Source organism: Nyctereutes procyonoides, unplaced genomic scaffold, assembly GCF_905146905.1.
Source record: "Nyctereutes procyonoides isolate TBG_1078 unplaced genomic scaffold, NYPRO_anot_genome, whole genome shotgun sequence".
NCBI classification, from domain to species: domain Eukaryota; kingdom Metazoa; phylum Chordata; class Mammalia; order Carnivora; family Canidae; genus Nyctereutes; species Nyctereutes procyonoides.
This window is the reverse complement of record NW_026575126.1, coordinates 38860099-38886154: the sequence shown is the minus strand read 5'-3', so window position 1 is coordinate 38886154 and position 26056 is coordinate 38860099. Positions and strand designations below refer to the sequence as shown.

General features: G+C 62.5%; 1 protein-coding gene across 10 annotated transcripts in view; it reads right to left on the bottom strand.

The window, feature by feature from the left end:
* TSC2 (TSC complex subunit 2) overlaps positions 1-26056 on the bottom strand; it is a 33245-nt gene that overhangs the window by 1462 nt on the left and 5727 nt on the right. The window contains exons 7-39 of one of the 10 annotated variants that reach the window (XM_055339759.1): positions 25573-25698; positions 25185-25258; positions 23983-24109; positions 22922-23065; positions 21996-22133; positions 20941-21044; positions 20520-20601; positions 19459-19614; positions 18984-19100; positions 16141-16263; positions 15308-15414; positions 15053-15203; positions 13879-14001; positions 13386-13520; positions 11976-12165; positions 10993-11086; positions 10718-10820; positions 10430-10524; positions 9099-9227; positions 8754-8877; positions 8192-8427; positions 7575-7739; positions 7219-7371; positions 7004-7116; positions 6301-6513; positions 5080-5283; positions 4400-4468; positions 3058-3188; positions 2151-2647; positions 1914-1989; positions 1650-1736; positions 657-843; positions 145-284 (exon numbers count right to left, since the gene is read on the bottom strand). In XM_055339759.1, the coding sequence (XP_055195734.1) occupies positions 145-284; positions 657-843; positions 1650-1736; positions 1914-1989; positions 2151-2647; positions 3058-3188; positions 4400-4468; positions 5080-5283; positions 6301-6513; positions 7004-7116; positions 7219-7371; positions 7575-7739; positions 8192-8427; positions 8754-8877; positions 9099-9227; positions 10430-10524; positions 10718-10820; positions 10993-11086; positions 11976-12165; positions 13386-13520; positions 13879-14001; positions 15053-15203; positions 15308-15414; positions 16141-16263; positions 18984-19100; positions 19459-19614; positions 20520-20601; positions 20941-21044; positions 21996-22133; positions 22922-23065; positions 23983-24109; positions 25185-25258; positions 25573-25698 (4713 nt within the window). The remainder of the gene's footprint in view (positions 1-144; positions 285-656; positions 844-1649; positions 1737-1913; positions 1990-2150; positions 2648-3057; positions 3189-4399; positions 4469-5079; positions 5284-6300; positions 6514-7003; positions 7117-7218; positions 7372-7574; positions 7740-8191; positions 8428-8753; positions 8878-9098; positions 9228-10429; positions 10525-10717; positions 10821-10992; positions 11087-11975; positions 12166-13385; positions 13521-13878; positions 14002-15052; positions 15204-15307; positions 15415-16140; positions 16264-18983; positions 19101-19458; positions 19615-20519; positions 20602-20940; positions 21045-21995; positions 22134-22921; positions 23066-23982; positions 24110-25184; positions 25259-25572; positions 25699-26056) is intronic. The other 9 variants (XM_055339760.1, XM_055339761.1, XM_055339762.1 and 6 more) reach the window with 9 other exon arrangements.

The following is a 26056-nucleotide window of genomic DNA, read 5'->3' as shown; positions in this document are numbered from 1 at the left end:
CACGCCCACCCTGCGGCTGCCTGGGCTCAACCTGAACTCATGGGTGCTTCCTCAGGAGTCTGCGCGGCCCCGCCCACAACACCCAGGCCCGCCCCCAGAGCTCTGGCCCCGCCCACACCACCCCAGCCCACGCCCAGGACTCACTCGGATGGTGCCCAGCTTGAAGTCCTCACCAGAGTCGTTGTAGATGATGGACACAAAGTCATTGCCCAGGTGGCGCTTCTTGTCACAGCGGTGCTTGTCCACATCCTTGGTGGGCATCAGGGTGGCAATGTGGAAGACGGCTGCGAGGCGGAGGGGGCCGAGCTGAGCGGCCCACATGGCCCTAGGTAGAGCCCTAGTAAGGGCTCCTCCGGCTGCCATCAGGCTGGTGTTGGTGGGGACGCAGGCAGGGGTGGCCGGGGCCCTCTGTGCCTCTCACCAGGGGCACCTGTTGGCTTCCCCAGAGGCTCTCCGAGCCTGCCCGGCCGGCAGGACTCAGCTCCTCTCCCCGAGGGCAGAGCTCGGGAACCAGCTGCCAACCTCATGGCTGCCCCACGCTAGGCCTGGTGAAGTCAGGCCCCCTGGCACCCCCACCACCCTCTACTCCGTGGCCCAAGGGCAGGCCAACACCGACAGGGTAGGGGACCGACCACGTGCCAGACAAAGGTGCATACCTTGCATGATGTCGTCATGCCAGCAGTAGGTGAACTGGCCATCTTCGCCACACACGTCCAGGCCCCCCAGGTACACCTTGTCCGGCTGGCAGTCTTTGAGCTCAATGAGCTTGCCCAGGCCTGTCAGGAACTCCGTGTACCTGTACGAGCCATGCTCGTTGGACAGGATGGCGAGCTCACTGCTGCTCTGTGGGCAGAGAGGAGCACGCTGGCACCCGCCCCTCCTCCTACACGGCTCCCCAGGGCCGGTCCACGTGAGGCCATCCTGCCCAGCACCTGCCGGGAGGTGGGGGTGGCGCATCCTGGACACCCTCCCCTGCACACAGAATTGGTCTGCCAGCAAATGTGCTCCAGGGGACCGTCAGAGCACGTCCAGGACTCTGGCATTCCTTGGAATCCCAGCCCCCGTCCACAGACCTGCCCCTCGCATGGAGACAATCAGCACCCCCTTCCTCCGGTTCTCCATGCAGCATAGAAATGCTTTGAATATTTAGGCAGAGTCACCTCGAACCCTTTGCTCAGAAGCGTTCACGGCCCTCCCATCTCCTTGGGAATGAAAACGCAGCTTCCCAGCAACCTACGAGGCTGTCCACAGCAGCCTTCCCCTTTCCTTCCCTGCTCCACCCCCCCACACCCTGCGCAGTGGACACTGCGCCAGCCACCCCAGGGCCTTGGCACCTGCCGTTCCTACACAAAACGCTCCCCTCCTGCACTTTCTCCATGCCTGGCTCGCTGATGCGAGCAGTCCCCTGCCCACACCTGCAGTATCCATGCATCTGCCACCTTCTATGCCATGCTCAGCACTCCCTCGGGCACCACGTGCTCACCCGCTAACCTGTGACTCTTGCTGTGTCCCTGGCACCAGTACAGTACCTGGGATAGGGTGTGGCAACTCACACAACTACTGAGCTCTATGGCAGAGGGGATCCAGACCCTGACCCCACCCCAGGCAGGAAGGCCACGCAGCTCCACCCTGGCACCCAGAAGCCTCACCTGGCCTTCTCCCACGTACAGGACGGCGATCTTGTGTGTGTCGTATGATGGAATCTGGTCGAGAAGCTGCACTGACCGCTCGAAGGACTGCAGCCACAGAGCCCTGCCTGAGCCTTGGGTGGGGGCCGGCCCCTGCCACCAGCCCTGAAGCCCCAGCCAAATTCCAGTCCAGGGAGGGCGCTCCCCACCCAGGTAGCCGAGAGCTAGGGCAGCCCACGGTGCCCCCCACCAGGCTCCAGGGGGACCTGGAGAGAAAGCACCCACCTCATTGGGTAGAAGGATGGGCTTGTTGGACTCGTCACCAAAGAAGGGTGAGTGGTAGAGCTGCAGGAACACAAAGCTGTCGGGGAGGGACAGTGAGGCCAGGCCGGGAGCCGCAGGCCGGGTCGGCGTCGAGGCCAGTTCTGTCTGCCCACGTTCAAGGCGCAGGCCTGAGCCTCTAGGGCACCACGTCCCCGTGGGGACTATCTAGCAGCTCCTGCCCCCGAGGGCAAGGCTCACCTGGGATTGATGCCTGGCACCTTCTCGGTGTTGGAAGCCCCAGCTCTGCTCCTGAAGGCGTCCCGCTCTACCCTTTTGCCTCTGCGTGACGGGGCTGAATCAGAGATGGTGTAGCCTCTGGGCCGCAGGCCACTGGGGGAGCGGGGGCAGCTGGAAGGCAAGGGACCCTCGGGCTGTGCAGGGTCCCGGCCCTGGTTCTCTTCACCTGGGGCTGACCAGGAGGCACCCGCCCCATCCAGAATCCCGGACTGTGACCGGGCCTTGGCCTCAGGGCTGAGCCGGCCAACATCAGACTTGTCCCCGGGATCCCCGAGTATGTCCTGCAGGGTCTGCAGCTCAGGGGAGGAGCTGGACTTGCTGAGGGGCTGGGAGGGCTGGAAGGAGAGCTCCACAGAAGGCCGGGTGCCCTCGGAAGAGACGGCTCGTTCGATGGGGATCCCTCCGGCAGCCAGCTCCTCTGCAGGGAACTTCTCCTCCTGGCTGGAGCTTGAAGACGACTGCCAAAGAATGAGTCCGCAGGGCCTCCATCAGGAGGGGTTCACTTGGCGGCGATGAAGCCCCCCATCCCCCAGTCAGGGCCACAGAGCCCCTCAGTGGCCAGTGGATGGCCCGCCACCTCCCCCCCCCCAGGACGGCCCTGGGCCTGGGCCCCACTGAGCAGCAGAGCCCAGCACCCGCCAAACCAAAGGATGCCAAGGGCCTGGATAGCGACCAGCTATCCTCCTACGGGGCCCGCTGGGAAAGCCCAGACTATCTGCGCGGGACAAACTTGGAAGGACACGTAGCCGTTTTTTAGGTGAGAAAAGAGAAGAAAAGCCTTGCCAGAGTGCATAGCAAGTCCGGCAGCCACAGACGGAGTGAGCAACCCCACAGTGCCCCCGCGCCCCAGGCTCCCCCATGCACTCACCCTACTGTAAGCTTCCACGCGGCCACAGCGCCGGTCTGTGCCTAGTGTCGCCTCGAAGTCCTCCAGCTCCGTGGACTCCACTGGCAGACTGGTCTCGCTTGAATTTCCCTCCTCCAGAACCACCGCAGAGTCTGGGAGGACACGGATGGGGCTACTGGGAGCTAGCCCGGCCCCCGGGGGCTCACATGGCCTCAGGGGCACCAGCCTCTCCCCAATGAGAGCACACAGTGGCCCCCGACAGAGCCTCACCTAGGACCTTCCTGGCCTGTGGCTCTAAGCTGCCCACACCCCATCAAGTCAGTAGAGGAGAGCACCCAGAGGGGCCCGGGTGCGGCCCCTGAGACAGGGCGTCTCCAATACCGGCTCCCCGGGCCTGGGGTGAGGGGCATCTGGCTCCTGGGATCCCTCCTGCTCCAGCGAGGTAAACGGGCAAGGGCAGCACAGACCCCATGAGGGAGGAGTCCTGCCTAGGACAGGGCCTGAGCTCAGGAAGAGGGGCGCACCTGGACCAGCCCTCGGGAAGAGGAGCCCAGAGTTCCTCCCTAGCCGGACCCGAGGAAAAGCCTGACACAGGAGAAATCCCTGTGCGCAAACACAGATGGGAAGCGCGTTCCGGAAAGCAGAGGCGCACCATCGGAGCCCAAGCCAAACCCGGAGCTGGGAAGTGCTAAGGAGAGGCCACGACGCCCCAAAGCAGCATTTTCTGTGCCGGCGTCAGGGCAGGGGTGGGGGGCATCAGGGGTGGGGCGCATCAGGGCAGGGGTCTAGGTGAGAAGCAACCGAGGATTAGCACAGCCCGCGGCCGCCACGCACACAGCCCCGGTACACGCACAGTCCGTTAGCTGCCTGCCACGTCCCGTCTGCACGCCGCCCTTTCCAAACTGGCTCCCGGCCACATGGGGGGCCCAGGGGAGCCAGAGGGCTGTGCGAGTCGGCCCCTCCCTCCACCTCCCGTAGCCAGGGCCTGAAGGCGACATGCCAGCCCACAATGAAGGGTAGACGCGGCCCAATCTGTGGGGTCACCAAACCAATCAGGCCACCAGAGGCCAGGACCAGGCTCACCCCCAAGAGCCATCCCCCACCAGCATGTGGCTGAGCTGCCCACCATCGCCTCATTGGGCCCGTTGACACAGAACAGGGCTCAGCTCAGGGTACAGGGCAGAGGGGCCCGCCAGCCAAGCGCAGGCATTCTGCACAGACGTCCTCATGCGTGACGCAGCCCTGCTCCCGGGGGCAGGGGGCGAGCGGCGGCCACGGAGGGATGACCGCATGAGGGGCGACGAGAGCAGCACGGGGCAGAGCGGCGGCAACGACCGCTTTCCTTAAAGAGACGTACGAATACCTGCCCAGGAAATGCTCCTGTGCAGCTTTCCTTGGCAACTGGACTGGTACAGGGAGGAGAAAGAGGCCACTGCAGGGAAACCGCGAGCGGCCAGTCAGCGGAAGGACAGACTACGCACAGTCGAGCGGAGAGGAAAGGCGCACAGAGCCTGAGCCTGGAGGGAGAGAGTGGAGGGCCAGCGGCGGCCGGCGGGCGGGCGGGCGGCTCATGGCCCACGCGGGCTCTGGCTCTCCGCACTGCTGCAAGGGGTGTCGGGGCAGGGGGAACGCGCCCTTCCTCCTCACTGACAGAGGCCGCAGCCGTGGGGAAGGCTGGAGGGTGGCCGGGAAGGAGCGCACCAGGCCAGCCAGGCAAGGGCACGAGCGTGCGCAGGCAGGCTCAGGCTGTGTGCTTGGCACATCCAAACCCAGACCCAAGCGCAAGTGCAGCTGCCCTCCTGGGGCCCCGGGTGTGCCCAGGGGAGTGCAGGGCACAGAGTGTGCCGGGCTCGGCCGCGAGCGCTCTGGATCACTCTGGACGTACCCACCTGCCCCTCGAGTGGAAGATGGCCTGGCCTTTCCGCAGAAATGGGTCCTGCGCCCCAATGTCAGGCCATGGCGGGGGCAAGGAAAGCTCAGAGACCCCTCTCCGGGGGCGTCCCCACACCTCCACAGGACACGCCGGGTGGGGGCAGCACTCACCTGTGTTAGATCTCGGGGGTGGAGGGGGCTTGGCTGAGCCTGCGGCAGGCACCGACAGCGACTTGTACAGAGCCGTGTCACGACGCTCCTTGAAGCGCTCAGCGGCCATGAGCGCGTTGGACAGCTCCTGCAGAGGCATGTTGTTGATGTCCGACGAGAAGGGGCTGAGCGGGTTCTCCAGGCTCATCAGCCAGCTGGTGTTCCCTGGGGAGGGGCAGGCACCACCCCTTAGGCCGCACACCCGATTCCTCCCCTGGTCCTCCCCTCCCTGCGCCCCATGTGCCACCCTCTAGGGCCCATGCCAGGGGGCAGTAGGGTTCCTGTGCCCAACTAGGGAGTGACAGGGAGGGGGCTATGCCCTAGGCAAGGCTTGCCCCTGGCGCCCATGTCAGGGCAGCGCCCGTGTAGCAGTGGCCCGCCTCACACGTGAGCACCCAAGTGAGCTCTGAGCCCAGTCCAGGCTTGAAAGAGGCATCTCCAGGCACCAGACGTGGCCACTGGGAAGCCTGGACAGGGCACGGCCGAGGGTAATTCTGGGCTGTCCCTCTCCCCGTAAGGCCCCGGGGCCCACACTCAGACTCCACTTCTGCACTGAGTGTCCTCCAATCCCGAGCCTCTCACCCTAACTCCCGACCCACCTCCCCTTGCCCCACCTGGGCCTCCTCATCCTGTCTCCCGCTTCCCCCTGCCTGTTCCCCAGCAAGAGCCAGGACCCGAAGCTCCACGCCCGCCATCTCCTGACCCTGCCGGCCACGCTGTGCCCAAGCAGGTGTTGGGTCCTGGGGCTTGGCTTACTGAATTCCCTCTTTCAGCCTGAATACCCGTCACGGGCTAAGTTGTATTCCACAAAATTCACGTGTTAAAGTCCTAACCTCCAGCAGCTCATTAAGGTAAAACAGAACCACACGGGTGGCCCCTGGCCCCCTGGGCTCTTAGGAGAAAAGGAGACAGGACACCACCCCACACCGACGGACGAGCTCAGAGCAATCAGCCCTGCCGACCCGGTGACCTGGGACTCCCAGGCTCCTGCTGCTAGAGCCTCGGGCACCTGATCTCCCTCACCACTCCCCTCTGGGGACCCAGCTAAGGCACGGAGCACAGGCTCCCTCAGCCCCAACTGCTGCCACAGCCTCCCGGGGATCTAGAGCCCTCGCAGGGAACAGTCTCACGCTCACCGGAGTAGCAGAGGCCCCGGCGTGCTGAGCGCAGGCTCCCCAGTACCTGTAGGTCTCCGGACCAAGATCTCCGCCCAGCCCTGGGTCAGCAGCGGTACGTAGGCTGCCAGGCTCGTCTTCTCCTGTGCTGGGAACCGGGCGCCAGCCGAGGCCCTGTCAGACTTGCTGGCCAGCGCTGCCTGCGTGCCTGGGGAAGTGGGGCCGCCCAGAAAGTGGGAGGCTGGAGTGTCCAGGGCGCCAACACGAAGACCGTGGCCCCCTGAGGAGGAGGGCAAGAATGCTGGTGACCACCGCCTACCCAACACAGAGCCACCAGCACGGAGCCAGCTGCTCCACCCGGGGCCCAGGGCCACAGGCAGCTCAGCCGTCCCCGGGCATGGCTCTCTTACGGTGTCAGCACAGGTAGATGCAGGGCAGGAAGAACGGGCCCCAGCAGCCGCCCCCCAGTCAGACGAGGGCTCGTTCCAGCTGCAGCAAAGGGAAACCCCAGGGGCGAGCCAAGCTGAGGGCCGGGGCCGTGGAGCATTCACAGGAAACCCTGACCATGAGAAACAGGCCCTGGGCAAAAAGGGGCCCTCCCGTCCTACAGACGGCTACGCACCCGTGGCCAAGGCTCACAGAGACAACGCCCCCGTTATTCAAAAACCAGGACAGGCCTGAACTCCAGCACCTGGTCCCCAGACTCCCAGGAGTCTTTGCAAGCACCCCCAGGGACACCCGGGAAGAGGCAGGGTGGGGCACAGACTCACCGGACATGGAGCGGACCCGGTCCCGGGTGCTGCGGAACACCTGCTGCCCAGCCTGCGACTCCAGCTTGGCAGGTGCCTCCTTTGCCTGTCTCACATGCGTGCCAGGGTCCGAGCTGAGGACAGAAGGGCCCATGCAGAGCATGACCACGGTGCCTCATGAGCTCAGGACAGCCATGGTCAAAGCCTGCCGGGCAGGGGGCACCAGGCACACTCACCTCAACTCGGGGCCACCTTGCTGCTCTCCTGAGTCCAAGCCCAGCAGCGACCGGGTCCCCGTCCCCACGCTCGTCGTCACAGTGACAAGCTTGTTCCCAACCAGCCAGGTTTTGGTCCTGCCACCAGCCAAGAGGAACTCTCCCACCGGGGACCTGAAAGTACGGGAGCCTCAGCCAGGCCCGAGCCCGGTATGTGGGGCGGGGGGCAGGGGGGGCCCACAGGGGCATCGAGGTGTCAAAGGTACAGTGACCGCGGCACGGCAGGCCCACCGCCTGCTGCCATGGCTTCCGAGTGCAGTCACAGCGGCAAAGCCGGAGCCTGGCCTCCCGTCCCACCCCACGGGCCTGGCTCGCACCTCTTGGGGACCGCTGTGAAGTTGGAGAACACGTATCTGGCCATCATGTCCAGACATGTTTCCGTGAGCTCCAGATGGAGATTTTTCAAGTTGTCATCAGCCTGGGCCATCGAGTTCTCGTCGGCAGACCCCAAGCTGGCGCTTGTGAGGGACGTCTGGATCCTGCTGGAGGGAGGGGCCCCGCGAAGTCAGGGCCCCGAGGAGCGACCCCTCTCCCACCGGGGGCCAGAGCTCCAGGCATGCATGTGCTGGCAGGGCCGCAGCCACAAACACCCCACCGGGGCGCACGGCTGGTCGAGCCATGGCCTGGCAAACCACGCGGACCCTCCTCCCAGAGAGAGGAGGCGCAAGGCCTCACGGGAGAGACCCAGGCCCACTCGTCGGAGCAGAGGCTCGGGAGACAGGGCAGAGAGCGACGTCCCCTCACCGAAGCACAGGAGAGTTAGGGGATGCTTTGAGGCAGAACGGTTTAGTCATGCAGACACACAGAGACCACGACACACAAAGATTGCATTCTGCCCTCAGGGCCACCTCCTGGTGACAGGGAGGGTCTGGGCTTCATGTGCAGCTCTTCCCCCTCAACTCAGGCCCCCCGGGATCCACACGCACCCACTGACCCGGAGAAGAGGCTCTCGTGGCTCTGGTTCGGATACCAAGTTTCACAGCCCCTTTGCCACATTTGGCTTGTGTTAAGGAACTGGCTAAAAAGAGCTGAGAGCCTCTTCCCCCTGCGCCCCCGTCCCTCCCGGCCAAACCCCACTTGGCAGAGGCCAGCCCGAGGCAGGGGCCTGAGCCAGGCAGCAGTGAGGAGGTGGGTCTCCAAGCTTCGGACTCCAAAGCCTGAGGGGGCTTCCTGGGGAGGAGAGAGCCCCCCACCCTCAGCTCAGTGCAGCCTAGCCTGGTCGGCGCAAAGCAGTGACCCCCAAGAGCCTGCACCTGCACTCAGACGCAGCGGGGAGAGGTGACCCAGGCCGCGCCCCCACCCCCCAGGCCAGCCCCCACCCCCACTGCCCTACAGAGCCTCCCGGTCCCCTTCAGCCACAAAAGAAAGCAGCCCTTACTGCTAAAAGAAATCTCAAGAATATGGCATCACTTGAGACGATAGGAGAGCCAAACCCTAGAATGCGTGCCCCCCCCCAACCTGCGTGGGTGCCGCTTTGATATACGAAGGCCCCTTACCTCCGGGGACAGGCCTGCAGGCAGCTGCCACCGGACGCCTGGCTTTCTCAGAGCTACCGCCCTGCTTCGGGCTCCCGGGCCAGCTTCTGAGGATGCCATGCAGCCAGCCCGGACTCGAATGAGGCTTGGGGACAGAATGCAACCTTTCCACCCCTCACCTCCAGGCTCCCCTGGACCGAGGGCTGCCGCTCGGGCTCTCCTGCAGCTCCGGCCAGGGAGGGCATGGGCAGGTGACGAGGTCATGCAAGCAGCCCCATGCACCGCCACCCGGGTGCTCCCGCCTGGCAGCGCCACCTCTCGGGCCAAGCTCCAGGGCCTGGCCCCCCGCCCGACAGAGCCCACTACCTGCGGACCACATGTTCAGACACACTGATGCTGCGGCATCGGAAGGCCTCGGCGGCAGAGCTCTCTTTGAATTCTTTCACAGGTGGAGAGTTATTCAAGCCTTGTTTGGGGGGTCTGGCTATCCTCAAACTACCAGGTGAGGAAGGAAGGCCCAAGCCCCAGAGAGCCCAGCTCCCGGGAGGGAGAACAAGCCATTGGAGGGATGAGGAGGAAAGGTCACAGGCCACAGGGTCAGGATGGAGAGCCCGCGGGTGAGATGAACAAAAAATCATGCCAGAGGCCAGTTAGCAGGGGGAAGAAACAGAAAACAAAAATGCATGAAAATACATCTTATAAACATGACAGAAAAAGTAAGGCTTCACGCATGGTACCAAAACAAAAAACATCAGTGCAAATTAAACGTGGATGGAACGCACCACACGGCAGATTCCAGCTGTGCTGACCAGGCGTCCCACCTGCCCCATGGGCGGCCAGCACCACCCCGCGCAGGGGCCAGCACACCTGAGGCCCCAAAGGTCGCCATTCAAAAGGCCGGTTCTTAGCCCCAGGCCCCTGGCACCCAGCTACTGGGGGCTTGAGAAGCCAGCTTTCGACTTTAGGTCACACTGACCTGGTCATTCTGGAAAATGCCGTATCCCCACCAAGGGAGAACTGAAAAGCTTGGGCAGGAAGATGGGGACAGAAAGAGGAGCTGCCGTTCGTATGAGATGCACACAAGACACAAGGCCCAGCACAGCTCAGATCTGGTACCAGCAGCCGCGGTGGTCCAGAGGAGCGAGCCCCCGGATCAGCAATGGCTGGAGAGCAAGCTCAGGAGGGGCAGCGCCAGCCCGAGGCTGGGCTGACCGCAAGGCCCCGAGCTCGTCCCCATCCAGGCCAGGGATTCAGCTTCTCAGGAGCCACGGCTGCCCTGATGCAACCCTCGGCTCATTCAGCGGAGTCAGACCCAGGCCTCGGCGCCCTACACCTAGCACCCCAATTCCCTCCTCAGCGAGTCTGCACTCAGGATGCAGGCAGGCCCGGCCACAGCCCAGTCCTGGGCTCCAGGACCCCACAGGCCACCGGGCCTGGCTGGGCAGGAAACAGCTGCTCCTCCAGCTAAATGTGGGCGTGAAGGGCCCTCCCAGGCCCTGCCCGGCCTCTACACCAAGACCCCCGGTGCCCAGCACAGTCCGCATGGGGGAGAGCCCGAGCCTCATCCCATCGCCGCTGGCTGGCCTCGGGGCAGCAGCTCAGCCCAAACCCTCTACGCACAATGCCAGCGACGGGCCAGGCTTGCAACCCCACCCCAGCCCAACCCGACACTGGGCACGCCCCCCGCAGGCCCGCACCTCTTGGGCCTCTCGTTGAGACTGGTGCTTCGTGCTCTGAAACTGTCCTTCTCGGGGGTGTCATCAAAAGACAGGAGGACGTTGGAGCGCAGGCCCTGACAGGGTGGAACAGACCTGAGCCATGGGCCGGGGGGCCCAACCCCATGCCTGCAGCGAATGGTGTCTCAGCAAGCACTGCACCCAGTAACGCCCATCCCGCTCTCCCTTGACCGTCACCCCACTCTGCCATGGAAGCCAGTGGCAAAGCGGGTCCCACCCTAACAAGGGGTTTGGTATCTGCTGGCCTACCTTAGTGATATAAGGAACAAAATCCTTCCGGAAGGGCAGGCGGCATCTAATGAACCACATGGCTATGACGTGATGGGCCAGGCACACGATGTACTGATTGAACCTGTAGGAAGGAAGGGAAGTGATGCAGCCCCGACCGGGGCCCCGAGACCACCGTGCCTGGAGCCACACATAGAAGCTGGGTCAAGGACCAGCACAGCAGCCCCACTTCTGCACGCGGAGGCCTTGGGCGTGCCCAGCTCGCAGGCAGCACAGCAGGGCTGGGCAGCACTTACTTGGAGGGATTGGTGTAGGGCAGGGAGATGGCAAACACGCTCGCGTACTGCTCTGCTGCGAAGTTCCTGTACAGGTGGGGCAGCCTGGCCAGTGCTGCAACACCAGGACACAGTGGTGAGGGGGCCTGAGCTACTTCTGAAAGGACCTCGAACAGGACGTTTCCTTGACCCTGGGCGCTCTATTCCAAGGGCTAGGAACCTATGTCCCCAGGCCAAATCCAGCTGGCGGCCTCCCCCTGGGTCACCTGTGAGCTAAAGATGCCTTTCACGTCTTTAAAAAGCTATAAAAAACAAGAATATGCAGCAGAAGCCATATGTGGCCCTCTGCAGAAATTCTGGTGGCCCTGCTCCGATCCTGTCGCCCGCCCTGCTGAGGGCCAGGCACGCAAGAGCATGCACTGAGTGGGCGAGGCACCCTGAACCCTTGGAAGTCCCTCCAGAGTGTGCTGTGCGCGGAGGGGAACGGAGAGGAAGCTGTGAGAACCAGGCCAAGGTCAGGAGCCAAGGAAAAGGAAGGCTTCTGTGCTGTTTAAAATGACCCTCAGGGGACGGCTGGGTGGCTCAGTGGTTGAGTGTCTGCCTTCAGCCCAGGGCGTGATCCTGGGGTCCCAGGATCGAGTCCCACATCGGTCTCCCCGCAGGGAACCTGCTTCTCCCTCTGCCTGTGTCTCTGCCTCTCTGTCTCTCGTGAATAAATAAATACGATCTTTAAAAAATAATAACAATAAAATAACAATATTGACCCTCAGAATAAGAAATGAGCCAGAAAGGAAAGCATTCAAGGTCCTGTGGCAACAGAGAGCACATCCCGGGTACCCCGTGGAGACGCTGCACCAAGCTGTACCCGGAGGGGTCACATGAGGTCAGGGTCCGCACAATGACCGTGGGCAGGGTGCAGCCCCAGCCCCAGGGGCCCACTCCACACTCACACAAGCGTGTGTGCACACAAACGCACAAAGACGAGCAGAGAGACAGACGCTTACTTGACAGGAACTCGAGGAGTGGAATGGCCATACTGGCCGTGGCCGAGATGTGTGTGAGCTTCACGACCAGGACGGGAAGCGCCTTGATGATGATGTCAGGCATCTCCACGCTGCAGATGGCCAGGGCCACCACACACTGGCTGGCGCAGCGGTAGATCAGGCCTTGCTCCAGGCAGTACACCATCTCCCGCTGTGGGACGGCACGGGTGCCTCAGGCCGGCCTCCCCACCCCCACCCCGCCCGCAGACAGGCTCGGGTCTGGTAAGCCAGGGCCCTGTCTCCCCGCGCCCACTCTAGCGTGTTTTACAGAGGGGAGACCGAGCCTTAGGAAGGTTCGACATCTTGCTCCAGGGCCTTGAACCAATAACCAGCACAGCACCAGGAGCCGACCCCTCCCGAGGTGACGACACAGTGGGGCAGCTCTGGCCAGGTGCCTCCTGACACTTCCAACCAGCAGGGCCAGCAGGACACCGGAGCCAGGACACGCTGGGCCCATGACCCCTCTGCTTATGGGATTCCTTCCCCAAGCTGGCTGGCCTTATTATGGGGTGGTCCTTCCTGGCACAGCAGGCCACTGGGTCCGCACGCCTGGGGGCAGCTTCCTGAATGAAGACAGCAAACTTTACCCAGCGGGAGACGGGGAGCAGCTCAGGCCGCGGCCTCAGGGCCCACGAATGATTTCAGTTTCCTGTACTCACCCCAGCCCTCAGAAACACCTGGGCTTCCAGGGCTCTCAGGGAAACTACAGCCCAACAGGGCAGAAGGGGGCAGCAGGCCCAGCAGCACAGGAGCCGCTGCAGCCGGGGAGGAGGCGGGATGCCCAGAGTGCACTCCCGATGCCGCTACCATCTGCACAGCCCCCCTGCTGGCTGTGACCTAAGTGGACCAGCCCATCTAAGACCGCAGTTCCCTCACCCACTCAGGTGGACTGACCAAGAGGCATCGGGACTTGAACCGCCGCAGCAGACATGCCCAGCGGCGCAGTCAAGGAGCTGCCGTGTGCCCACTGACGGCAGAAGTGCAAGCAGGTGGAAGTCAGGCACCCTAGGCCCTGCTGCCGGTCTCTTAGAAGAGGCCCAGCTCTGCCGAGACTCTTAGCACTTGTCCTGAAGGCAAGCAATGCTCCAGAAAGAAAAAATGCCGCTGCGTGTGGAGGGGCAGCACAAGGCCCGCACCCCCCAGAATGCAACTCAGGAGCGCCAGCAGACACCGAGGTCTGCAGTTCCAGGCTGGGCCAGCCAGCAGGGGTCCAGCAGCCACACGGGGAAGCAAAGCCAGCTCCCCTGGGCCTGGCCCAGCAGCCCCCAGGTGACAACAAGGCCCAGCCCGTCTAGTGGAAGCCAACGTCCCGTGGCCCAGACTTCAAACGCCAGCACTCCCAGGCCGGCCTATCCCTCTCCCGCCTGGTACCTGTCTGGTTTTGTCCAGGTAGTTATGGTAAGAGATGAGCGCCGTCAGCACAGGGACCACAGCCAGGTGCAGGTCGGTTCTGGAGAACCCTTCCGGGGTGCCTCGGAGCCGCTCCAGAGTTCTGGGACCTGAGAGCTGAAGACGGCAGCTCAGAAGGGAGCGTGCCCGACAGCGAGGCAGGGCCCACTGTCAAGTGGCCAAGGGCAAGGGGGAAGCAGGGCTCAGGAGCCAGGGGGGCCTTCCTACTCCCTTCTCTGGCCCAGAGTCTGCCTTTTCAGGCACGCTGGAGGGTGCCCACCCTAATAGGCACAGGAGACCCCAGCAAGGAAGGAAGGGGGAGGATTCAGAGTACCATCCTCAGGTGGCTAGTTCAAGCCCTTGGCTGCAGCCTCTGACTCCTGCCCCCACATGGGAAAGGAAGGGCAGGGGCCCCAAAGGCACCATGGGCCTGGCAGGTGAGGAAGGAAGGCCCCGCCGCGTGAGGCGGCCTCACCATGGAGCAGAGGGCGGAGGACAGCTGGTCCACGCTGCAGGGCGAGGTGAAGATGAGCACCTTATAGCGCAGGGACTCCGGCAGCTTGCTAAGCACGAGCTTCAGTACCTTCCAGTCCACCTCCTGCAGGCAGAGGGGCTGGTCGGGGGGGTGGGTGCACCCAGGGGTGGGACGACATGCTCTTGGGCCAGCAGCCTGGTTTGCAGCTGGGCAGCTAGTGACCTCTGGGCCCGCTCTGTCCCTGCAACCTCCGGAGCTCGTGCTCCTCTGGGGAAGTTCAGTCCCGGGCCCTCCAGACACCAAGTGAGCGGGGGTGGGGGACCCATCCCACACAGCCAGTGCCCCACCCCCAGCGGGTCATGGGACTCCACACCTGCCTGCCCCAGGCGCCCACGGGGACCGCAAGAGAGGAACCTGCGTCCCAGCTCAAAGGGAAAGCAGCACGTGCTCCTGAGTGACCCAGAGCCCAGACATCCACTGCAGGACCTAAGGCCACCCAGGGCCACAGCAACGAGGAGGACGTGGTGGTGGCCCCCCAGCCCCAGAACTTCCCTGCCAGCTCCTCCCCACCTCATCAGGGAGGCCACCGCCTGGGCGACACCAAGGCCGTGAGTCTTCCGAGCCTCTCCCCAGATCCCGCCTGCGACCCAGAGGCCTCGAAACTCTCATGGGACATGCCCCACGGCCCCTTTCAGTGCCCCTGGGTAGCCGCTTCCCTGCCTGCAGCCTGGAGGCCTGACTTAGGCCAGCGCACGCCGTCCGGCCCCGCGGTGCCCCACACTGACTACATTGCCTCTCCCCTCAGACTGTGTGCGGAGGCCTCCACCCCCACACCTCTGCTGCTGGGACCACACCAACCCTACCTGCGGGCTCGGCCTGTTCCTGCCCCTGGAGCCTCTCCTGCCTTTCAGGGCCTCACCTGGCCCTCCAGGTGCCCCCAACCACAGCTGACCGCACCCCTGCTCTCCCACGGCGAGTCTCTGCTCCCGAGGCACACCCTCCCATGACTCCAGGTGTCTACACGTGACCACCTCATCCCAAAGCCACCTCCCAGAGGCAGGAGTGTCTCCTCCGCTCTAGGCTCAGCTGTGCAGAACGGCGTAACCCCAGGGCAGACGCCGTGAAGGCCAGCAGCGGACCCTGCCACCTGATGCGGAGGGACCCAGCAGCTCACCTGCTTCAGGCACTGCAGCAGGACACGGAAGAGCAGGGAGTAGGGCAGGGAGCCAAGCCGCATGGCGGGGCCTGCAGGCGCAGGACCAGGTGGCCCCGTGGGAGGTGACAGGGGACCACTGGCCTTCTTCTCCGAGACTCTCTCTGGCTCCCTATGGAAATGAGCGAGACGAGCACTGAGGCCAAGGCTGCGGGCGCCCTGCGGGACACCCCTCAGCTCCACGGCCCAGGGCTGGGGGACACAGCTGACACGCACATGGCATCGCAGACGCAGTAAGGGCTGAACCTCACGGCCCCGTCCTTGCTGGGCAGGCCGAGGCGGTGCAGCGAGTCGGCCCTCAGCAGCAGTAGGAAGTCAAAAGCCTGCAGACAGAAAGAGATCCAGCAAAGCCAAGATGACGCCAGCCCGTCCACTCACACTCATGCATCCCTGGGAAAGGCCCTGCCCGCCGACAGCAGACACGTGCCACCCCACCGTGTCCGCAGCAGCGTGGGGGGAACCACACGGGCGTTCATGGTGCCCGGGGAGGCCCGCAGTTCCCGCTGTGGCTGGGCCGCAGTGTGGCCTCATGCCAGGGCAGCTGGGCCTGTGGCCAGGACACGGGGAGGGCACGCCCCACACCCCGGCTGGGCAGCACCACCCGGCTCCAAGGCCAGAACTTGGACTACAGGACTGCTCAGGCCCCATCGCTTCCTCCAGTGAACGACAGGTCACGTAACCGGGCTGCCCAGGTGACGGGGGCTGCCTCACCACACACAGGCTCTAGAAGGGACCAGGTCCCCCATCCCAGTGACCTCCACTCAGCCTGGTGCCAACACCCACAACGGCAGCCCCAGGGGAGACAGGGCTGTGCGCCACCTGAAAGCGGTGTCGTCCTGCCTCGGCCCCTGCCCCCAGCCGCCTCGTGGCTCAGACCGGCAGGTTTGGATGCACACAGACTGCAGAGGGAGGAGGGATGGTCTGGACCACCGGCCACCTCCCCGGCATGAGGTCACTGTGGTCACCACCAGGACCCCAGGAAGCTGCCCACAGCCTGAAGTGCAGCCGGAAGGACTACAGCCACTGACAATCCCCCGGCCCCTTCATACCTGCAGCCGGATGCTACTGGCGATGGGCAAGGTATAGCTATGCTTGTAGTGGAGCTGGATGTGGCTGACGAGCGTCTCGTACACGCGCATCGCATGGCTGGCAGGCAAGGTGTACAGCTTGGTCTACAGAGAGAGCATGCCGGTCACTTGGAGGGCAGAAGGCTGAAAGGCAACCAGGGAGCTCAGGACAGGGACCAGCAGCCCCGCAGTGACTGGGCTCTCTGGAGTGGCTGCTGCTCTCTAGAATGCACTAAGCCTTCAAGCCACTAAGTCCGCCCCAGGGACTTCATCCCAGGATACTTCCACGTGCACACTCTCGGTTACGGCAAAAAAAAAAAAAAAAAAATCAGGAACACGTTCATGTCCATTACAGAGAATCTGCTGATACATCAGGAAAATCTGTCTAACGGTGCACGACTTAGCAGGACGTGCCACGTGACCCACGAGCTGAAAGCACATTCTCCCAGCCACTGGCAGAGCAGGACAGACCAGGGACAGGTGAGGCCCCAGGGTGCTGGGCAGGGGGCTTGTAAGCGGGCCATCCACCCAGTTGCTGGGCTGCCGTCCCTGCTGCGAGCTCCTCCCTACCCCACCTTCCCGACAGGTGAGCCCAGGAGATGCCAGGTAAGACCCTGGGCGGGGGGGGACTGTGGGGTGGGACGGGCCAGCCAGGAGCAGAAGTAAGGAGTCCAACCACAACCAGAGGGACCCCTCTGTGGTCTGTGGTACTCCTGAGGCGAGCAGCAGGGCCTTAAAACCTAAGTCACTGCTATTCTTAAAGAAATATTAACCAAAAAAAAAAAAAAAAAAAACTGGAGGAGGGAAAGGAGTTGGACACAAGGCTCGGGCCGATTCGGCAAGGGCAGCAGGGCACCTGGCAGGAAGGACGGACGGATTCCAGCTCTGAGCTGCGTCCACGCTGCCTGCATGTTTCAAGCGGGTACACGGATTATTTTTTAATTATGTAAAATGAGCAATGAAACCGCCTGGCCTGGGACTTTGCCTCAGCAAACAGCTTGGTTCTGGGGTTCCTGCTCCTGGGGCACTGGAATCCAAGTGAGGGCGACAGACCACCCTCCTGCTTCCCTGCGGCAGGGGTCTGGCTTGCTCAGGCCCTTGTGCTCCTCCTGTCAGAGGACTAGTGACGGGAGCCATGGGGGGCCGGCCAGCTTTCCGCAAACACTTCAAACTTCCACCAGGAAATAACCATCACTTGCAAGTGCTACGAGAAACTATGTATCCTCAGACGTTTTACAGACAGAAATGTTTGAGGCAAAGGATTCAAATCCTAAGTGATAGGGACCCCTGGGGGGCTCAATGGTTGAACATCTGTCTTCGGCCCAGCGCGTGATCCCGAGGTCCTGGGATCGAGTCCCACATCGGGCTCCCTGCATGGAGCCTGCTTCTCCCTCTGTCTGTGTCTCTGCCTCTCTCTGTGCATCTCTCGTGAACAAATAAATAAAATCTTTAAAAAATAAAAATGCTAAGTGATACTGACACTGGCGAGTGAGGGTGAGTGACAGTGTGACACTTTGAAATCAGTGAGAGGCAGGGCGGCCAGCAGCAGGGCCCAGGTGGAGGCTGGCCGGGGGTGTGATGGGAGGTGGCCACAGCCCCAGTGACCCTCAAGGGCCCATGGGTGCCCAGGAAGCCAGCTGTGCAGCAGGAGAGTGAGCACGGTGCCACAGCAACCCGGCATGGAGAGCACACACCAACCCTCTGACCACGGTCTCACCCACGATACACCAGGTACTCTCTCTGCTCAACGAGAAAACAGATGACCTCCGTAAAACATGAGCAGCGGATCTGAACACACTTCCCCAAAGAAGATCTACAAACAGCCAGCAGGCACCTCACCAGGTGCTCGTCACACTCATCAGACCACAGTGAGCACCGTTTTACGCACAATGGGAGGCGTACTGGTGAGGACGCGGCACACGCACAGCCACACACACTGCTCCTGGGGATGGAGTGGCCCCGCAGAGACCGCCTGGCCATTTCTCGAATCAGTAAGCACAGGGCTACCATCTGACCCAGCAAGTCTGCTCATACCTGTGCACCCAAGAACAAAAACCTCCCTCCGTCCACACAGACACTTGCACACGGATGTTCACCGCAGCAGGGTTCCCAGTAGCAGAAGGTGGACACCTGGTGTCCATTAGCACATGAACGGATACGTAAATATGGCAAATCCACACAAGGGACTAGGGTCCGTACAAGTGAAGCCCTGACACCTGTTACCACACAGGTGAGCCTTGAAGACCCGATGCTCAGAGGAAGAAGCCAAACACACACAAGCACATACTGTCCGAGTCCATGGTTGTGAAATGTGCAGAAGAGACAAATCTGTGAGATGCAGTGGACTGGCGGTCGTCAGGGGCCGGGGTCCCTGGGGGGCTGGGGAGGGACTGCTAAAGGGTGTGGAGTTCCTTCTGGGGAATGAAGGCGTTCTAAAGCTGCAGTGATGGCCACACAACTCTGAAGATACTGAAAAATCCACTGAATTACACGCCTGAAGTAGATGAATCCTCGATATACGAATTACCTCTCTCAACAAAGCCTTTGACGTCATCCCTCAAGTATGGGGCCGGGATGGATGGCCGCCCTCCACGCCGCAGCGGCTGTGTGAGGGTGAGGGGGTGGCCCGGCCCGGGGCTTATCTGCGTGCGCTGGCCCTACAGCCCTCACGAGCTTCCCACACAGCGACGAGCAGTCAGGATGACACCTGGCCGCCCTCTGCGGCCCCCAAAGAGTGCCCAGGTCTCCCTGGTGACGTGTCCCTGCAGAGCAGCGTTCTGAGAGGCAGCTGGTTGGTGCGCCCTCCCAGATAAGCAGAGGCCCACCTGAAGAATGACCAGGAGCCCCAGGACGGCAGTCTTCACGTCCTCTAAGGAGGCTGAGTACGCCGCCACATCTCTTTCCTCCAGCTCAGGGGGTGGAGAGAGAGAGCGGGCAATCACCTGCAGAGAGAAGGCAGGCGTTCAGCTCCCCGCTCGCGGCTCCCTGCGGCAGCAACACTCAGACCCTAAGCTTTGTCTTATCTCGCAAGAGCTGCACTTTACACACCTAGGAACCACTCACAAAACATGATGTATTTCAAAGTTAAAAGAAATACATCAGCTGCAGCGCAAGCCCGGCCACAGCCCTGGCAACGCCGTCCTCGCTGCAGGGAGCCCTGCCTGAGATGCAGCCGACCGCTCTGCAGAGAACGGGGATGGAGGGCCAGGAGGCCGTGGTGCCTGCCTGCAGGGCTTCGCCACAAACAGGGGTCCCTCTGGCAGCCCAGGCACCCAGAGCCCGCGCTTCTGCGGCCCTCACCTTTTCCACAATGTCCAACAGACTGTTGAAGTGGTGGGTGTGGCAGCCTTCGGCCAGGTCCACCAGCAACTGGGTGGCCAGTTTCCGGACTTGGGGGTCTTTGTCCTCTGGGACGTGGGAGAGCTGTGAGATGACCACCGAGCTGATCAGCTCCTCCTGTGGCGGCACAAGTTGGGGGAGGTAAGCCTCGCGCAGCACAGGTGGGCAGCTCCAGAGGGACGCTCTGCACGGCCCCCTGGTGGCCCAGCCCAGGCCCCGGCCCACAGGCCCATGCGTCCTGGCTCGCTCCGGCCCGCTCAACGTCACCATCAGGAACAATCCCACATGGCGGGGCCCTGTGTGTGTGCACTGGGGCAGAAGACCTTGTCCCCGACATCATGGGGTCTGTTGTAACAGGCAGCATGACAAGAGCTTTCAGGGGCAGGTAGAAAGCTCTACAGCAGCAGAGAGCAGGACAAGATGGACCCTGCCATGAGGGAGCTGAGAACCCAGAGGGGCTTCCTGGAAGAGGCAACACTGAGCTGGATTCCAAGGGACAGAGATGCAGGAAAAAAGGCAGGCTAAGAGGGAAGCAGTGGGCAGACAGGTGCTGGGAACACCGGAGATGCCAGGGAGGCCACCCTGAAGCACCACACAGAGCCTGAGGAAAGGGCACACAAACGTTTCTAAAGCACAGACTCTGGTCACAGCCCAAGGAAAGGATGGGCTGAAGAGAGGCAGGCCAGCCCTGGCACCACCGTGGTCGAGCCGGGACCAGAGAGTGTGATCACAAAAGCAAAAAGAAAATGTCCCCACATGAGACTCTGTTCAGAAGCTCTGTTCTAGGCCCTGAGCTGGCCCGAGATCCCGGGGTGGGGGGTGGGCGGGGGGTGGGAACAGAGGCTCGCGGCCCAGCAGGGGCCTGGAGGAAGGAAGGCCCCAGTGCACGAACAGGGAGCCAGCCACAGAGGGGCGCTTGTGGGACCCCGAGTCCAGGGCAGACCCTGGAGGCTCGCAGAGCCTACCCTCGAGCCCCCTGCCCCCAGGGCATGCGCCCTCCGCACCCCCACCAGGACCCGCACCTCATAGAACTGCCTGTTGATGAGCAGCACGAAAGACAGGACGTCCAGCACCTTGATGCGCACAGCACTGCGAGATTCGTTCCTGGGGGCAGGGCACACCTGCTGGGGCCGTGTGGGCAACGGGCCACCTCGTCCTCCACCAGGCTCCGGCTTGCCCGGCAGCCCGAGTCCAGGCCCGCTCGCCTCTGTGGCAGGTGCGGCCCAGCTTGCCAACACCCACACCAAACACGGGGCGGTGGGGCAGGGAGCTCAGGCCTCAGAGACAGCGTCTTCCCAGACGCCTGCTCCACAAGAAGACGCGCAGGGGCCTCAGAGGACTCCGTCCTACTGGAAAACCAGCCTGCACCTGCTCCTTCCAAGGACGAGAGAGGAGGAGCCTGACTGACCAGGCCCCAGCTCCAGGCCCCCGAAGGCTCCCTACCTGAAGAACCTCTCCATCAGTAACTGCAGGTTCTGAATCCAGCCATCCTTCGCCGGGTGGATCGACTGAGCCCGGTACGTTATTAAGTTTAAGAGGGAAGACTCCTGGAGACAGAAACAGCTTGGCGTTAATGAGCGGCTCTGCCCGCGAGAAGGTTTTCCTATGCTCATGCCCCGTGCTGCTGGCCCCGGGGGCGGAGCTTGCTCAGGGATGCCAGATAGGCCAGGCCAGGTGGGCAGAGCCCATGACCAAGGCTCCAATGGCAGATTAAGAATTCATTTAAAAACCCACACTAGGGGGCAGCCCCGGTGGCCCAGAGGTTTAGTGCCGCCTTTGGCCCAGGGCCTGATCCTGGAGACCTGGGATCGGGTCCCACATTGGGCTCCCTGCATGGGGCCTGTTGCTCCCTCTACCTGTGTTTCCGCCTCTCTCTCTGTCTCATGTCTCTCATGAATAAATAAAATCTTTAAAAGGAAAAAAAAAACCACATAAGGGACGCCCGGGTGGCTCAGCGGTTGGGTGCCTGCCTTTAGCCCAGGGAGTGACCCCAGGGTGCTGGGACCAAGTCCCGCATCAGGCTTCCTGCAGGGAGCCTGCTTCTCCTCCTGCCTGTGTCTTTCCCTCTCCCTCTCTTTCTCTCTCTCTGTGTCTCTTGTGAATAAATAAATAAAACCTTTAAAAAAAAAAAAAACCCACACGAAAGCCTTGGCATCAGACTGTGCGTTGCTGGCACAAGCGCTCCGTGCCGCCCGGTGAGCAGACGCACCAGGCAACAAGTCTCCACGCAGCCGGCAGCACCTTCCCCCGCGCAGGTGGGAGGGAGTCGCCGGTTAGGCTAGCACCGTCCCTAACAGACCCACACGCAGTTGGCCTGCTGACGCCCGGCAGACTTCCCTGCCGCAGCACACACCCCAGCAAAGCAGAAGCCTGCCAGCCCTTTGGTTCAAACTCAAGGAGAGCAGTTCCAGACCCACAGCCGCTTGCCCAGCAGCCTGACCTAAAACCCCTAGCAGGAGCAGAGGGCCCCGGCCAAGCCGGGGGAGCAGAGGTCTTACCGGCCTCTGGTCTGCACATCGCTCAACCAGCTCAAAGTATCTCTCCTGAGAGCCGTGGAACTCATTCTGATCACACAGCTCTTCCACTGTGGTCAGCAGGTCGTGCACGATGGCTCTGAGCTCCGGGCTGTCCAGGGTCTGTAACACAGTGACATCCACTCCCCTCAAGGACTGGGTCTCAGAGCCCTGAGCTCACACGAACTGCCTCCAAACACCGCTCAGGCCTTCCCGCTGGGACATGGGGTGGGGGGAGGCAGCAGCCAGGCTGCTCTCGCTCATCTGGTGAGGGAGGGCCCCAGGGAGTCCCACTATGCCCACCCAGCAGGCCCCAAAGGGGCTGACTTTGAGCACGTTCACGCTTCCCCCAGGCTCAAGCATCTTCTAGAGGCCCCAGGGCTGTGACCAGCCAGCCTGCCGCCCCAGGAGGAAGCTAGCCTGGGGAGCCAGGCTGAGCGACAAGAGGCTGGTCCCTGCTGAGTTCCAGTCCTCCGCCCACTGGCCTGGCCGTGCACACTGGCCACCCCAGTGCCCCGGGAGACCCAGCCCCAAGCCTATGCTACACACAGCCTCATCTGTCTGCACCCCTGCATGGCCACCATGTCCTCCTTCCTATTGTGGCTAGTACTTCCTCCGAAGCTACGCCAAAGCCACGGGCAGCATCCTGGATGCGCTGGGAGCTGTCTCCAGGGTCCACTCCCAGGCCACAAAGGGGAAGTGTGTATAACTCTTGGTCTTGAGAACCGCCAGCCCTGCCCCTGAACCCCCCTAGGTATTGCTGCTCCAAACCCCAGAGCGGCCTTGTGAAGGCCGGCCCCCTGTACTGACCGGCGGGAGGATGCAGACATGAGTCAGAGTGCACAGCGCAGGGGCCTCCTCTGGGTGAGTGGGCCTGCCAGCCCGCTGTCAAGGCCCTCCCGGTGCCTCACCTGGAGCTGGTGCAGGAGGCGCTCCATGATGTTCAGTAGGATGTCCCAGGTCACAGCTTGCAGCTCCCTCCGGTACTTCTTGATGAGTCTGGTTATAGAGAGGACGATTTCATAGGACACCACCTCATTCGGACAGGTCATGGCCTAGAACAAGAGACCCAGAGAACACACAGTGGTCAGCCACTTCCCACTGCTGCCCAGCAAGCCCCATCCCACGGCCCTCAGAGCTGAGCACGAGATGCCTTGGAGGGGCTTGCTCCCCACACGGACCTCAGGGGCCACAGAACTATCTTAGGAGCCCAGAAACACACTTTCTACACTGGCTTCAAAGTGCTGGACTCGGGCAGCCCGGGTGGCTCAAGCGGTTTAGCGCCGCCTTTGGCCCAGGGCCTGATACTGGAGACCCAGGATCGAGTCCCACGTTGGGCTCCTTACATGGCGCCTGCTTCTCCCTCTGCCTGTGTCTCTGCTTCTCTCTCTCCTGTGTATTCTCAGAAATAAATAAATAATTAAAAAAAAAAAGTGCTGGACTCCGCCGGACCGGACCGTTCACGGCAGATTCTGGGCCACCGGCTCACCTGGACGCTCCTCGCTCCACTGCCACGAAGCAGGAGCTTGGCAGGAAGAACCAGTGGCTCCAGCCTGGGCGGCTCCCAGGCACACATGCTACATCTCGGGCCTTGCTCTAGAGCAAGAGCAAGACTAGCACTTAACAAAATGAAACCATCCCCAGCGGAAATCTTTTTTTTCTTTTTTAAAGATTTTATTTATTTATTCATGAGAGATAAAGAGAAAGAGAGGCAGAGACAGAAGCAGGCTCCATGCAGGGAGCCCGACGTGGGACTCGCTCCCGGGTCTCCAGGATCATGCCCTGGACTGAAGGCGGCGCTAAACAGATGAGCCACCAGGGCTGCCCCTTCTGCTTGAAGATTTGAACCAAGGGTCCTAAACCTTGCCCCAAGTTGCAAAGCAAGGCCTCGCTGCCCACAGGCCTGCACTCAGCCCCCCAGTGCTGTGGGCCCCCCACCCCGCCAGCCTCTGTGGCCCACAAACCAAGTCACCTCATAAAACGACGGCAACACAGACGTTGGGGAGTTCTTGAGAGAGTAGAGTCGGTGTGCTCCCCAAAGGGCCATCCCCACAAAGAACACAGCCCCTCTCAGCAGTGGGGCATCTTCCATGTAGGCTCTAGAAGCAATCCACAGCAAGACCACATGTCAGCGAAGCCCGCACCACCTCCCTGAGCTCCCTGCTCTCATGGGCAGAGGCAAAGCTGGGGAAGAGGCGGTGGGCAGGGGACCCGGGCCTGAGCAACGACCCGATCCACTCATGCACTCCCGCCACAGTCAGTCCTGCTGCCACAGGGCCATGTCAGATGCCAGGGCATGAAGTAAAAGCAAGCCATCAGCCTCATGGTGCTCGAGGTCTAGGAAGCACGGATGTGAACCAAAGAACCATGTAAGGAGATGTCAGGTGCCTCCCTCAGGTTACAGCAAAGAACGAGAGCCCCGGGCCATGAGGATAACCTCCCCAGGGCGCTCAGGAAATGAGCAACCATGCTACATCAGCACGCACTCAGACAAACAAGCACAGCAGAAGGACGTGCCAGCCAGGGGAGCAGGTGTGTGCAGAGGCCTTGGGTGGCTGGCACAGCAGCTAGGACAGGCGGGAGGCCCACAGGCTGAGGCAGGGCTGGCTGCCCGGGCCTTGCCATGCTGGGCACTGTGGTTCTGATCCTCAGGGCAGGGGGAGCCATCACGGCTCCAAGCAAATGGTGCCACGGTCAGATCAGTGGTGGGAAAAGGTCATGTGGCTGCTGCGTGGAATGGATGCCAGGAGCTCAGGAGCAGGTGCAGGAGACCAGCAAGGAGAGCGTGGGGGTCCAGGGGGCCGGCCCTAGGAGTGCACAGCCCTGAGCCACCCCTCAAGGGCAGAAGCAACAGGACCTGTGATGGTCTGGCCGTGGGACAGGAGGCCTCGGGCCTCCTACCAGCGTCAGCACTGACACAGGCCCCCTGGAGGAGGTCCGAGTGTGGGAGGGCTTATGGGGCTCAGCTCTGAATGTCCTGACTTCACAGCAGGAGGAGAGCACAGGAATCAGGCACAGAGCACATAGCTGTAGCTGCAGAGCAGACTTCTGGAGCAGCCACCCCAAAGGGACAGAAAGCTCTCGGCTACCCCCGCCGGGCATGGGCCCACATTGCAAGCCTCCGGAGGAGCCTCGGTGGCAGCCGACCCGTGCCCCGAACCCGCGCACACTCGCCTGTCCTCCATGATGCGACACATGTTGTAGATGGCACTGTGGCCCAGGTGGGTGCCCAGCAGGTTCCGCATCAGCTGGGAAACAAAATGTACCGCCCTGAGAGAGGGGCAGATACCGGCCCAGGACCCGGGGGCCAGCCTCGTGCCGCCATCGCCCGGAAGCCCTCCACGTCCAGCCGGCTCTCTGCCACCCCCTCCCAAACACAGAGTTTTCAAAATGCTAAAACCCTGGCCTCAGCTCAGCCACCTGGAAAATGCTACTGGGCTCCCCTCAGCAGGACACACAGCCATTCACCCTGGCCATTCACAACACGGCCCTCGTCCCAGCCACATGCTTTTAACGTCACCCTGGAGGGAAGAAGCCTCCAGGGCAAGGCCTAGACCCCCACCTTCCAGCAAGGCTCACAGAGCTCCTTCACGTTGATGGTGCGGCACAGGGTGACAATGAACAGGGGGAGGCTCTCGGCCGGCAGGCAGTTGTAGCAGACGACGGCGTCCAGCACCTGCAGGGAAACCTGGTGGGGGGGACGAGGGTCACGCCAGCCCTGCCCCGCCTCCCGCCCGCAGCAAGGGGACACCCACAGCCTCCCTCCCACCCTGCTTTGGTTGCTGTCGCCCCTCCCCCTTGCCAAAGCAGCCTTCCAGAGAACCAGAGGGGGAGAGCACCACTGTCACGGAGGCTCATGCCATCCTGAACTGTGACCCCACTGGCAGAGGTCGTCCAACCAACCACTTACTCCAGAGCCCTGAGCACCAGGGAGGCAGAGCCGCCAGCCCGGGGCCCCACGACCAGTGAAAGGCAGGGCAAGGCTAGACCCCAGAGCCCCAGGTTTCACGCACCCCCCGACCAGGCCTGCCCAGGAGGAGGATGAG